General features: G+C 46.5%; 1 protein-coding gene across 1 annotated transcript in view; it reads left to right on the forward strand.

Annotated features, from left to right (window-relative positions):
* Positions 1-6,324: 6,324 nt before the first annotated feature.
* RETREG1 (reticulophagy regulator 1) overlaps positions 6,325-14,822 on the forward strand; it is a 131,688-nt gene continuing 123,190 nt past the window's right edge. The window contains exon 1 of the mRNA XM_023239424.2: positions 6,325-6,759. Coding sequence (XP_023095192.2) covers positions 6,467-6,759 — 293 coding nt within the window. The 5' untranslated portion in view covers positions 6,325-6,466. The remainder of the gene's footprint in view (positions 6,760-14,822) is intronic.

The raw sequence follows: 14,822 nt of genomic DNA on the forward strand, positions 1-14,822 counted from the left end.
GTCCATATAATTTATCGATCAAATCAAGACACTTCTGAGAAAGAAAGCAAAGTGGTATTAATAACCATGCCAGAGGGGCTCCTGGGTGGCTCAGTTGGTTGAACATCTGACTCTTGATTTGGGCTCAGGTCATGATTGCAAGCCCCACATCAGGCTCTGCACTGACAGCACAGAGCCTGCTTGAGATTCTCTCCCTCTCTCAAATAAATAAAACTTGAAAAAAAAAATTAAAAATAACCATGCCAGACAGCACGCATCAACTAGCACTGTTTTGGGCTGGCTTAACACATGGTTACTCCAGGTGGAGAGAATAAAGGAGAGACCAGAATAAAACTTACTCCAGCGTTTCCTGTCTTTGGGACTGTGGGTTACTGTACTTGAAAAGGCAGTTGTAAATCCTGCTTCTCGGGCTGGGGGTGGTGGGCATGTCTGTGTGATGGCCCCTTGTCCTGCGGAACAGGCTTCATTTACAAGGTGTGTGGCCAGGGTCCTCTCTGGAACCCACTGGGGTGGACATTCTTGCAGAAGGAGCCTCTCCGCTGCAACTCTGTCCACCTCTCTTCCTGATAGGGCAAGAGCGAGAGCAACTTCATCCACAGGAGAATAAACTGTCTACAGGTATGCTGGATGCTAGCTGTTGGCAGAGTTTCTGTGAGAAATCCTGCTGCCCGACACCAGGGGAAGTGGGGGGCTGCAGAAAGCCAGCCCTAGAAGCAGAGGCCACCCCTGGGTTCACATGTATCTTCTCCCTAGAGAAAGGAGAATGGCCTTCAGTCCCAGCCAGACTCTTGTCCAGGTAGCCCGGACTCTGCCTCCAGTTTTGGGGGTAGTTCTGGCTTAGGGCAGGGGGAAAGTGCAGGAGAATGCAAATGGGGTACAGAGAAACCATCCGGTTTCAATGAATTGGCTGCAAACATACTCAACTCTGAACTGTGTTAAATCCTAAAACTCCTTTGATGGTTCAGAAGACGCTTGAGTCTTGTAAAGCTTCGGGGTCCCCATGAACACGCCTGGCTGTAAACACCCAGCTGTGCCCAGTCGTACACGGCCTGAGGGATACAGGCGACACGCCTTGTGTGCGTGTTCTCAACACGCCCTGGGCCACTATCACAGCCTAAAGGGTCACCAGGTTTTGTGCCTAATTTCTAGTGAGCTAAAATTAGTAACAGGTAACAAGCTGTTACATTTTGAAGGGATGTCCGTGGGCTATGACTCTCACAGCTATTTTCACTACTTTCCACGGATCTAATTCTGGCTTAGAGACTACCCCTGGAGGCTGGAGGCCTGATTTACAGACCTGGGTTTGAAGACGAACACACCACAGTTTTGCTTTGATAATGGAGGTCAAGCTGGAGTGTCTGGGACCCCAGGGGACTGGTGTTTTGAGTCTACGACGTTCTTGGTAAAAACAAACAAACAACAGAAAGAGATCCATCCACAAACTTCGGGAACTCTCCATTGCTCGCGGGACTAGGGACTTAGCTTGTAGAATGGTACTCAAAACTCTCCTCTATCTGATCTGCGTACCCAAAAGCCTCAATATATTTTCTATCCCATACGCAGTCCATCCGCTGTGGCCGGTGCCTCTGAACGCACTGAGATGAGTTTCCACCCCCTCTGCATGGGTCCACCCCTTGGCCAGGAGCCTACTGCCCTCGGAGCTACAGACCTCAGTATCCAGCACCCTCCTGACTCGGCCGAATGTGTTCCCGCCTTAGTGACAAGGAAGAAGTTTCTTCCAGAGGTTTTGCCAGGCTCTGTTTCATCCACTGTCCAGAGACACCTTTCTAAAACACAAACCAAGCCCTTCAACTGTCCTGCTGAAAGCCCCCCGATGACCCCAAAGCTCAAACTCCTTATCACTACATGGGAGGAGGCCCTTTTGAGCAACCACCGGCCCATCCCCCTTGGTCCTCTAGCTCAAGACTGCTCAGGGTTTCCTCCCGGGGCCAGGCTGGCCTCCCTTCTGCCTCCTGGATTAGTGTATCACCTGGCTACCTTCTGCAGGTTCCCTTGCCCGTGACCTAAGTGTCGGGATGGACATAAGCAGCCTCGTTTCTCTCACTAGAAGCCCACAACCAGCCTTTAATGAACGTTTCATGATCACTAAAAGAAGAAAGATGGGATGAATGATGCAGAATTGCAGTGAGATAGAACCAGGACCATAAGGGGGCAAAAAACCCACAGGAGGTTGTAGACCAGGGTGGTGGTTCACAACCTTGGGAGCTCCCCAGGTGAAATCCGAACACCCCACCTCTGTACACACCCACGGAGGGCAGGGAGAGACTGGAGGAGGAGGCAGACCACTGCAGAGGGCTGGGTGGCGGGTTAAGCAGGCAGGGGCCTTACAGACCGGGCTTGTCTTGGGCAAGATCTCCACACCCACTGGCCAGAATCTTAAGTCTGTAAACAGGCCTTAACTGGGTTCAGTCACATATACTGTCCAGATAAGCAACAACACCTGACTCCCTCAAGACTGTACCCTTGAAATGGCTTGCGCTGTGGGGACGATGTATAAAACATACATCCCAAGGACAGGGGAGGGGGTGGGGAGCCTGTAGTTGCCCAGGTCCAGTCTGTGGGTCAACTGACAGTCACGGCCCCTCGATGGTGTCTCCGGCATAGGGCCAGGGCAGTGGCTCGTCTGCTGATGTGGGTGTGACTGCTAGCCCAGTGGGAAGGGCTTGGAAGCTAATGTCTTGGAGTGATTCTTGTTGCCCGTGCCCGTGCACCTGCCATAGACAGATTGTACCTTTTTGGGACACACAGTAGTGTGACCTCAGTTCTCTTTAACCATTCCGAAGTCTTGAAAACCTTTTGTGTAGCACCAGGGAGCGATACCTAAACTGGGTGCCCCAGCTGGTATACAGACGGCCACCATCTTGATGTAAGGTTGTTTATCTCCGGTAAGCACGTCCCTGACAGACACTTGTCAAGTGTAGACTATTCTAGTTTGGATATTCCAATTCTTATAAGCACAACAGTCAACCCCAAAGCAGAAATAACCAATTCTTTCTATCAGCTGTGCCTTGGAAACCGGGTACAGTTTTCCTTTCCATTTCCTACGTGTTTGCATTTTGGAATATGGTTCCTGTTTATCTGGGCTTACTTCTCCTGGCTCAGTGACAAGGAAATTAGGGAAAATTAGGAATAAGGACTAGATATGGTGAGAATAGGAAGGCAAAATTGCTTCAATAATATTATCAACACAAAAGCATCTCTTTGCTGGACGAATAAACAATACAACATGTATGCACGGCTCCTTGTATGTGACTGGTCACGGGCTCAATGTAGGATTCTACCAGAAAACATTTTAAGGAAAAAAAAAAAGCAATACTGGGGCACTGCTAGCTCATTCTTAGGCTTAGCTTGATGCTACGTCGATCCTGAAGTGAGAATTAATTATTCCTTATTTTTCTCTCCTATTACAAGCTTTCCAGCTACTTTTGGAAGACAAAAGTGAGCAGACTCTTTTAAGAGTTCCTATGTGTATTTTGGCTTTCTTTGCTGGGGTTGTGTTATTTTCTAAAAGTGATTTTCTAATCTCTTAGATTCGGTGGCCTCAACTATTTTCTCTTTCTACGCCCCGCCCCACCATCCCTCCATACATTCCCAATTTACTCATTTTCCTCGGATACATATTTTCAAAATGTCTTGCTCATTGGTGTTCATCGTTCTGTTCCCAATATACAGAGATGCAAAATTCATAAGAGAATCCTGAACAGTGAGGTTACCCAAATGAGTTTTAAACATGACAGGTTCTTGAAACTAGGGGACAAGGTTTGGTGTAATCATAAGTATTATTTTTATGCAATCTTAGTAATGAATAAATTGCTGAAACATCACAAAGACAATTAGACAAAGAAAAACACCGAGTAGCACCTATTTATGTGTCTATGTGTCTCCTCCTGTGACACTGTCAGCAATTATTAGAGGTCAGAGGTGAAAAAGGCAGATTAGGGCAATCAAGCCAGGTTTTTTCGCATTTGTGCAGCATTTTTGTGTAGCAATCTTAAGAGAGAGAAAAAAAGATTTCATATAGCCTGCGGTAGGCATAATAAGATATAAGAGATACTCTCTCTTATTTTATTTTTTTAATTTTGAGAGGGACAGAGAGAACGTGAGCAGGGGAGGGGCAGAGGGAGAGAGAGAGAGAGGGACAGAGGGAGAATCGGAAGCAGGCTTAGCACTGTCAGCAAGGAGCCCGACACGGAGCTGGAACTCATGAACCCAGGGATCGTGACCTGAGCCGAGATCAGACACTTAATCACTGACTGAGACACGCAAGCATCCCGATATGTCTTATAGTAAGTGTTGCAAACCACACAGAGAAACCGAAGTTTAGCTTTTATGTGCCGTGTCCACATTTTTTACTACTTCCACAGATCCTCGCAGCAATAGTTAGAATTCAGGGGGAGAAGAAGGAATGTGAAGAACCGCATTCATGTTTCTGGGAGCACCTCCCCACTGGTCTGGACAATGGGGATGACCTGGCTCCTCTTCTGCTCTGCCCTGCACGTTCTCCTCCAGCTGCAGAGTCTAGTGAAAACTAGAATATCGTACCCCAGGGGGCTGTGCCCCGTCCTAAACAAAGGCCAGATTACACAATAAAGCATCATTTCTCTTTCAGAAGCTTCTGCAGCAGAGGGCCAAGGGAGCGAACCAACACGTGGGAAAAGGTAGTCTTTCTTCCGCGGAAAAAACACCCGAATTGTTTCCACGGTGCTTTTTCATTGCCTCCCTGGCCACTTTCTATCCGGTTGTCAGCTTCTCTTCAAATGCAAGTCAGACGCGCCAGAGATCCTGCACCGCCTTCTGGAAAACCCCAACCTTTCTACCCCCGGCGGATCATCAAGGCCTCAGTGCACCCTGCAGGTGCACACAAGGAAGTGTATCTGTAACGGCACACCTTCTCGTGTTGATCTCCCAACAGAAATTATTCCCCCCGCCCACCACCTTGTTTCCCTCCTCCTCACAACTCAGGGCAGATGCCATTGTTACAAAGAGCTCCTAAAACCTGACTCTGCCGCTCTTTCCCTAATTTGGGGTAGCTTGATTTAAATGGAGACTCTCAGCACCCAGCAATTATTTCCACCACAGCGGTTATCACATTGTAATTAGCCCCTCCTTGGCCCGTGAGCTTCCCGTGGCCACCGAGCTTAGCAAAGCGTTTGGGCACATAGTAGGGGTTCAAGAAACCCTTGCGTGAACTCTAGGAATATACCCTCTTGAGGTATGTCATCTAAACGGCCAAGCACACACACCCGTAATGTACAGATCAATGAATTTTCACATACGTATCCATGGAGATAGAAACATAATGACCGCCCAGGTGAGCATTATCGAGCATTCCCCAGAGGCCCCCTTGAAACAACAGGCTTTAATTGCTCTGGGAATGAGCCTCATGCATCTTGTGAAAGCGGGCTGGTGGCCAGTGTGAACCCCAAGAAGATAGAAGCAGCCCTAATTCCCTGCCGGTAGAATGCCCCGGGAGAGGGAAGGGGAATTTTTACTCTAGAGAAAAGTGAGAACAGAAGGATTGAAGAATAGAACATTAAAAAAAAAAAAAAAATGCAACCGGCGAAAAGCGAGCATAACAATGACATTGCTTACCTCCCCCCCCCCCCCCAAACTCAACCCTGCAATACCAGGGCCAGGCCCGGTGTGGGTGTGGGCGGTCTCAGGGTTGCCTGTCACCCCCTCACAGCCGCCTTACCCAGGTTCTGATGGCTGTTGAGACAGGGACACCAGAGTGACTCAGAAGTAACCGTAGTCAAGGCTTGCCAAACCTTAGGTGACACGCGCAAGGGGTCCCTTCTCCGCCTGGGTTCTGGCTTCTCACCTGCACCTCCCACAAACCAAGGTGCATTTTTGAGGCAGCGGACTTTGCTTAAGTCGCTCCCCTCCCCCGTCGCTGCGGCCTGACGCTCCTTCATTGACCCAAATGGGTTTTGTTTTTTTTTTTTTTGCTTTTGTGTTTTGCTTTTTTTTTTCCTTTCTCAGTCCAGCACGTCTAGCATCACATTATTCCCAGAGGACTAAAAGAAAGACCTCCGCGCAAGCTGTCCAGGCGGTGCCCGCAAAGGCGCTGGGCTGCCATCCGCTGCCCGCGGAAGGGGCGCCCCGTAACGCCCTCCAAGGCCGGCGGAGGGGCGAGCGGCGGCCCCGGCCGGCGGAAGTGAAGATGCCCCTTTGATTCCGCCGGGTCCCGGGCGAGGCCTTCGAGGGGGGCGCGCGCGCTCCCCGGGACGCCGCCCAGCGCCCCGCCCCCGCGCGAGCTTGGCCGCACCCACTTCCCCCGGGAGGCGCCCCTGCCGCCGCCGCCGCCGCCGGGGCTGACGTCACGAGGCACCCAGCCGCCGGCGCCCCGCGGTACGCGCCCCGCGCGGGGACCCGCCGCCCTCGCCGCGCCGACACCCGGACGCGCCGCGCGCGCGCCCGTCCCCGCCCGCAAGCGCGGCCGAAGATGGCGAGCCCGGCGCCTCCGGAGCACGCCGCGGAGGGATGCCCGGCCCCGGCTGCCGCGGAGCCGCCCCGGGCTCCCCCCGAGGAGCAGGGAGAGGAGGCGCGGGAGGAAGGGGCGGTGGCGGTCGTCGCGGGGCGACAGGTGGAGGAGGCCGCCGGCGGGGTGGCCGCCGCCGTGACCTGGCTGCTGGGGGAGCCGGTGCTGTGGCTGGGCTGCCGCGCGGACGAGCTCCTGAGCTGGAAGAGGCCGCTGCGCAGCCTGCTCGGCTTCGTCGCGGCCAACCTGCTGTTCTGGTGAGAGCTCGGGCTGGGTGGGGACGCCCAGGAGGGCAGGTGACCTTGGGGCGCCCGGGAGCGGGCAGAGGGGGCGCCCCGGGCGCGGTGTGTGTGTGTGTGTGGGGGGGGGGGTTGTGCGCGCTGAACCCTGCGACGGAAGTGTCCGCCCTGCCCCACTTTCGGGGCCACCTTTCTCGAACAGGTAGACACACACTTCAACTTTCCTGCAGAAGCGCTTCGCTACAAACACAGTTGTCACCCTCCGTGTGTGTATCCACCCTGGCATGGGAGGCGGTCGGCTGGCCCGCAAGCACCTGTACCTACAGGTGTGCCGAGCGTGCCCGGAAACTTGGGCCTTTGCTTTCGAAAACTCACGGGTTTTCACCTGCTTGCCAAAACCATGCCAGTGCAAACGTGCTTGAACTTGTATTCGCTCTCGCACCCCGAGCAGGCGTCTGGACCAGCTTAGGTACACGCTCAAGACTGCGCCGCCTTCATCAGCCACCTGAGATAGGCACTGAATGATTTGTTTTTCCATTCCCTGGAGGGTTGGGTTTACTCTCTTAACTCCCTGATGAGAAAACAGGAGGCAAACAGGTGGATTAGGTACATCACCCCCTCCCCCCGCCACCCAGGTGCGCACAGTGTGGAAAACAGTCGTATTTTCAGGTGAAGTACAGATAGAACACACAGGAATGTTCTCTGAAAAGCCCCTGATCAACAGGTTTGTCTCTCCAAAAAGAGCCCTTCACCAGTAAGGACAGGGAAAGTGTCTCACTCCTTCACCGAAGGACGTGCCGTTCCTCTGTTACCAGTCTGCTGGGGGGTGGAGAAAAGCGTTCTTTGTTTGCAACTGTGTCCTCATAACAAGCATGATCCACACCAGTGCAGGATAAGCAGGGGTTTGGCAGGAGATACCTTGTTACAGGACATAGATTTCTTAACCTTAAAGTTAGGATATAAAGTAACCGAAACATACACAGTCTGCCATTTTCTTTGTTAACCAGAGCAACTTGAAGATTTCTCTACTGATCTGTACCAGTCCTGGATTCCTCTTACCAGGGTCCTTGAATGTGAATTTACTTTGGGTATCCTAGCTGTGTGCGTTTCTACTGTTTATTCCAAATTTCTTTATCCTGTTATAAAGTTTTGTAAGGCCTCAAAAAAGGAGGATATATTGTATTATGCTACATGGAGCCACAGTCAAATAATCTCAGGGCTGTGTTTCCCTCATTTTTCAAATTGTACTTATTTATTATTAAAAAATAAGTTAATAGCCTCGTAGTTCAGACGTTTAAAGGTACAAAATGATACACATTTCGAGGTTGTCTTTGCTATGCCTGTCTCTGGCTACCCAGTTTTCTCTCAGAGGCAACCAATGATACGGTTTCCTCTGTAGCTTTCCAGATTGTGCATGTTTTAGCAAATAGGCAATATTCTACACAAATTGTGAGATACTATTTGGACTATTCCTCTTCTGTGTCTTGGCAATCACTTATTCTTTTTCAACTGCATAGGATTCTATCATTAGGATGCTACACATTATTTAACCTGTCTCCTAACGGACCAAGATAATTTCCAAACTTCTGCTATTTTAGTGTTCTAGCTAATGGCCTTTGACACACATTATTCTGCATATGTGAAAGCATTTCTGTAGGAAAGAGTCCCAGAAGTTTAATTTTTGGGTCCAAGAGAATGTGCATGTGTAATTTTGATGGATATCATTGTAGAATGTCCTTGGAATTCTATTAATTTAAACTCCAGCCAGCAATATGGGTGACTGCCTGTTCCTCTCTAATTTTGCAAAGTGTTATACCAAACTTTTTGATCTTAAAAAGCAGGTAGGTGAAACGGCATGTCCCAATTTGGCATTAAGTTGCATTTCTCTGGGATTGAGCAGTTTTTCTCATGTTCAAGATCCATTATAATTATCTTTTCTTTGCATTATCTATTTATATATTTATAAATATAAATATATATATATTTTGTATATATATATATATATATATATATATATATATATATATATATATATTTTGTCCATATATTTAGTTGTGCTGTTGGGCTTTTCCCTATTTTTTGTAGGAACTCTTTATATTAACAACTTTAGCCTAATAAGTGTAAGTTGTAAACATTTTTTTCTGATATATTTTTAATAACAGCCATTGAAGAGAATGTTTTTTGCATAAAGTAATTGAAAGGCATATTTGGTGTTATTTTGGAGTGATGTCTTCCATCCATTAAAAGCAATAGTTAAGTAAGCTCTGTGCCCAGCGTGGGGCTTGAACTCATGACCCTGAGATGAAGAGTTGCATGCTTTACCTACCAAGCCAGTCAGGCACCCCCATCTATTTTTATGAGTCTGATGGACAGGTAAACAGTGGCCAGGCATTCAGTCCAATTACAGCTTTCTGCTTCTCTGTTTTATTTCTTCTCCTGTTTGCATTATCTACGTTCTGTGCATGTTTTCTTTGACAGAAAGATAATTGTCCTGCTTTTTAAGTTCTTAAATACTTACTAATTGCAACTTCTGACCCATTTATTAATTTCATTAAACTGTTGGTGTTTTATCCCCCTCTGTTGCTTTTGGGGTTAAAACAATTTTCACAGTCACCGTATTCTTTAAATAGTGTGCTTATCAAGTGATCTTAAATTATGTGATGCTCTAACATTCTGTGTCCTGGGGACTCTCAGATTTGGTATCTTTCATGAGAAAAACAGATCAGCGTTCAAAGTAAGGAACCCTAATCTTAAGCGATGGTGATGATGTTTTCTCTTTAATTGGTGTTATTTCATTTTTGTGGAAGTTCACGTTTTAAAAATATTTTTTTTTTGAATGGTTTAGTACTTGATGTGAGCTGTACCTTTCATGATTCTGAGTTTGGGCTCAAAAGCTCTAACATTTTTTTACCTGCATGTGTAAAATCTGCAAGATTTTCGTGCTGTGAACCAGAAGCACAAAGTCTGAGAGATGCCTGTAACCAATGGGTATAACAGAAAGTTGCATGAAGCAAGCGTAAGAGAAGAATCAGAAAGAGGATAGTTCATTTGATGCAGTTTGGGGGGAGTGACGGCAAAGTGGATGGAAGAGCTTGTGGCTCTTCATAAGGCAATCATGCTTGAACGAGACCCCGACGGACAGGAATGAATGATTGGGGTAGATCTAACATATGGTCAAAAGCATTTCAACCTTAAGAACTTGTACTTCGTGTTTTCATGCAGTCACACAGTGGTTGGTAGAGAAAATAAGGAGATGAGACTGGCTAGTTGTTCGGGACACATGTTTGGGGGCGGTGGTCACCTCGAATGTCAGACCATGTGTTTGAACTTGTTTTTTCTATAGACAATGGGGACCCCCCCCAAAAAGTCAAAGTATCCATGAATATGTTAACGGGTAAGTAAATTTTGGTACATGTTTTCCTATCATAAAAGACTATATCACAATGAACATAAACTACAGCTATAGGCAACAATATAGATGAATTTTACAAACGTCACTTTGGTCAGAAGAATCACACAATACATGTAGGACGATCCAGTTTCTTGAAAGTTTTAGAATGTGCAAAACTACACAGTATTGATTAGGGCCATGCACATAGGAGATTAGAAAGACACTCTTATCCCTAAAATCAACAAAATGTTTATGCCTGGGAAGAGTGAGAAGGTATGACCGCAGAGGGACACATAGAAAGTTCTGGGGCACAGGCAGTGTTTTATTTTTTGACTCAGGTGGTAGTTACATGGCATTAAAATTCTAATTATTTTAAACCTGTGCGTGTGTTCTTATCTATGATGTATTTTATGAAAAATGCTAGAATGCTAAATAATGCTTAAGAAATGGTATGCTCTCACGGCTCAGAGGAGCTTGATAAAATGTAGACCCCATATAGTGCCTGTCTCGAGAAGCAGGATTTCCACAACCTGAAATAGATTGGGCACCAGCCCAGTAGTCTCAGGGCTGGGTCTTCCTCATTTTACCAACAGAGGACATGTTTTTAAAATTGTCTCTCTTAATTTTAAATTTTATTTATTTTAAGAAAACGCTAATACCGCTGCACAGTTCAAAAGTTTAAAAGTACAAAAGGCTAAACAGCCTGGAGATCTCTTTCCCACGCCTATCCCTGGCTACCCAGTTTCCTTGCAGAGGCAATCAAGGACACCACTTTTCTTTTAAATATAATTTATTGTCAAATTGGCTAATATGCGGTATGCAGTGCGCTCTTGGGTTTTGGGGTAGATTCCCACGATTTCTCGCTTCCATACAACACCCAGTGCTCATCCCAACAAGTGTCCTTCTCAATGCACACCACCCATTTTCCCTTCTCCCTTACCCACCACCCCCCCATCAACCCTCAGTTCTCTGTATTTAACAGTCTCTTATGGTTTCCCTCCCTTTCTCTCTGTAACCTTTTTTTCCCCCTTCTCTTCCCCAATGGTTTTCTGTTAAGTTTCTCAAGATCCACATATGAGTGAAAACATATGACATCTGACCTTCTCTGACTTATTTCACTCAGCATAAATTACCTTCCAGTTCCATCCATGTTGCTGCAAATGGCAGGATTTCATTTTTCTCGTTGCCAAGTAGTATTCCATTGTATATAGAAACCACATTTTCTTTATCCATTCATCAGTTGATGGACATTTAGGTTCTTTCCATAATTTGGCTATTGTTGAAAGGGCTGCTATAAACATTGGGGGTACATGTGTCCCTATGCATCAGCACTCCTGTATCCTTTGGGTAAATTCCCAGCAGTGCTATTGCTGGATCATAGGGTAGATCTATTTTTAACTTTTTGAGGCACCTCCACACTGTTTTCCAGAGCGGCTGCACCAGTTTGCATTCCCACCAACAGTGCAAGAGGGTTCCCGTTTCTCCACATCCTCGCCAGCATCTATAGTCCCCTGATTTGTTCATTTTAGCCACTCTGACCAGCGTGAGGTGGTATCTCAGTGTGGTTTTGATTTGTATTTCCCTGATGATGAGTGACATTGAACATCTTTTCATATGTCTGTTGGCCATCTGAACATCTTCTTTGGAAAAGTGTCTATTCATGTCTTCCCATTTCTTCACTGGATTATTTGTTTCTTGGGTGTCGAGGTTGGTAAGTTCTTTATAGATTTTGGATACTTTATCTGATATGCCATTTGCAATTATCTTTTCCCAGTCTGTCAGTTGCCTTTTAGTTTTGTTGATTATTTCCTTTGCAGCGCAGAAACTTTTTATCTTGATGAGGTCCCAGTAGTTCATTTTTGCTTTTAATTCCCTTGTCTTTGGAGATGTGTCCAGCAAGAAATTGCTGTAGCTGAGGTCAGAGAGGTTGTTGCCTGTTTTCTCCCCTAGGGTTTTGATGGTTTCCTGTCTCACATTTAGGTCTTTCATCCATTTTGAGTTTATTTTTGTGTATGGTGTAAGAAAGTGGTCTAGTTTCATTCTTCTGCATGCTGCTAAAGGACACCACTTTTAAGCACAACATAAAATAGAATGAACACAATAAAGCAGAAAATACCCATTTTTTGTTTTTAAAAATTAACTTTTTTGCAGTATACTGTCATCAATAAAATGCACACGCTTCCAGTGTACAGCCAGATGCATATGCTTGTGTATGCACATACAGCAATCAAGATCTAGAACATTCCGCGGCACCTGGGTGGCTCCGTCGGTTGAGCGTCCAGCTTCGGCTCAGGTCATGATCTTGCGGTTTGTGAGTTCGAGCCCCACATCAGGTTCTTTGCTGTCAGCGGAGGGCCCACTTTGGATCCTCTGCCCCCCTTTCTTTGCCCCTCCCCTGCTTCCATTCGCCCCCAAATAAATATTTTTTAAAAAAATATCTAGAACACTCCATCAATCCAAAAGATTTCTCTGATTCCCTTTCCTGTCAGTACCTACCTCTGGGGATTGATCTGGTTTATGTCACCATAGATTAGAGTTATCTTCCATAAAGTTTCATGTAAGTGATACAATATAATATGATGTCTTTGTTTGGCTTTGTTTATTTGGTGTAAAGTTTTGAGATCCATCCCTGTTGTGTTTTTGTTTTTTCCTTTTTGTTGTTGCCCGGTATCCACTTAAGGTATTTGCCACAATTTGAGCATTAGCTAGTTGATGTTCATTTGGGTTCTTTTCAGGGTTGGCTGTTATGAATAAAACTGGAGGGGTGCCTGGGTGGCTCAGTCAGTAAAGCGTCTGACTTCGGCTCAGGTCATGATCTCCTGGTTTGTGAGTTCAAGCCCCACATCAGGCTCTGTGTTGACAGCTCAGCCTGTAGCCTGCTTCAGATTCCCCCTCTCTCTTCCCCTTCCATGCTCATGCTCTGTCTCTCAATAATAAGCATAAAAATTTTTTTAAAAAACTGGTAAAAAATTCGGGTCCAGATCTTTGTGTGAAATGTCTGTTTTCGGTGAGAACAGGGGCAAGGTCTGACCCGTGTCTTGCGTGGCTGTGTTGCCTTGGATAGTTACACAATGGGACCAAAAGCCCATCTTCTTCACTTCCTTGCTGGAAGTGCTGAAATTGAATGCCTTACAATGCGGCCATCCTCTTGAGGCACATTCTACCTCTGCAGCCTAGAAAGCCACCCTGATGTGATTTCATTTTGAACCCACGGTTGGAGCCCATGACATACAGAACAGTCCCTGCACAGGCCGTTTTCCTCAGGGCCTCTGGCGTCGCGTGGTGACATTCCCTTCCATTTCTGTAAATAGTAAAACTTCGAGAAAGGGATTTGCCTGAGGGGACTACGCTAGGGTGTACCTGGCAAGAGGCACACGGGACTCTGCCTTTTGGGTTTTCTCAGGCCACGCGTCTGTGCTGTGTAGAATGCCCGGGACCCACTGAGAGCCCTGGCAGCACTGTCCTCAAGAGTTGGTTTGGAAGGTTGCAAAGTCCAACTCCCACTTGCTTTCAAGAGCCCCCCTGTCCCGTCGCTGATGGGTTCTTCCAGCTTGCATCGGGGTCGTGCCCTCTCAGAGAGTTGTCTCTGACTGGCATCATCAAGGGCGTCACCTGGGCACTTGTTAGAGACAGAGATTATGGGCTCGACCCCACACCTACTGAACCAGAATCCCTGGAGGTGGGACCAAAGCATCTGAATTTTCTCCAGCTCCTCAAATGACTCTGTACACACTCACGTTTGAGAATCACTGCATTTGAGCCCTTTCCCGGATCACAAGCCGTCTTGTCCATGAGGCAGCGTTTCCATTGGCGGCAACTCTAAGTGAATATTTTCCTTATAATGAGTTGAGTCAACCTACCTTTTGATTACTTCTGCAGATGCCCAAGATCCACACCCCCCTTTCTAGAGTAATCCTTTGTTGCAAGCCGCATTCTCTTCTTACTCCTACCGAGTCTTTTTTCTCCCAACTGAGAAATTCTGGGCTCCTTCCCTCACTCTTTTCCAGACTCTTCGGGCCATGCTTCAGTTTATCTGTATTCCTCCTGAATGCAGCATTCCTGAGATGGTCTGAGCAGTGTGTACCCCCCCCCCGACAGCCTCCTTCTATTCACATAGCCTGAGACAAGAATTTCTTTATTCTAATTGATAGTAACCCCCTTTGACAGCAACTATTATTGACAATTGTTAGATTCTCATATATATATGTGTATATATATATATGTATACACACACGCACACACCTATACATGTATATATGACTATACAGTTACAGTTTGTCAAACTATAACTACCAAAATTAAGGACATTCACATTTAGCACTTTATTTAAATCTTAGAGCAACTCGACGAGGGAGATACTGTTCTCTTTTTACACAGGAGGAAACAGGCTCATAGGAGTTTAACTGAATTATCAAGGATGACTTTGACCTGTGCGATTCAATAGAATGTTTGCAGTGATGGAAACATTCTGCATTTGTGCTGCCTGGTGTGGTAGCCTCTTGTGATGGTTGAACATATGAAATGTGGCTAGTTTGACTCAAGAACTGTAATTTTATTTCACTTAAATTTAAATAGCCACGTATGGTTAGTGGCTACCATATTGAATAGCATAATCCTAGACCATAGTCATGAAGCCATGCTCTCTCTCTGCCAATTTAGTATTGTTTTGGTTTGTGTTTTGTTTTGTTTT

This window comes from Felis catus, chromosome A1, assembly GCF_018350175.1.
Source record: "Felis catus isolate Fca126 chromosome A1, F.catus_Fca126_mat1.0, whole genome shotgun sequence".
Taxonomy (NCBI): domain Eukaryota; kingdom Metazoa; phylum Chordata; class Mammalia; order Carnivora; family Felidae; genus Felis; species Felis catus.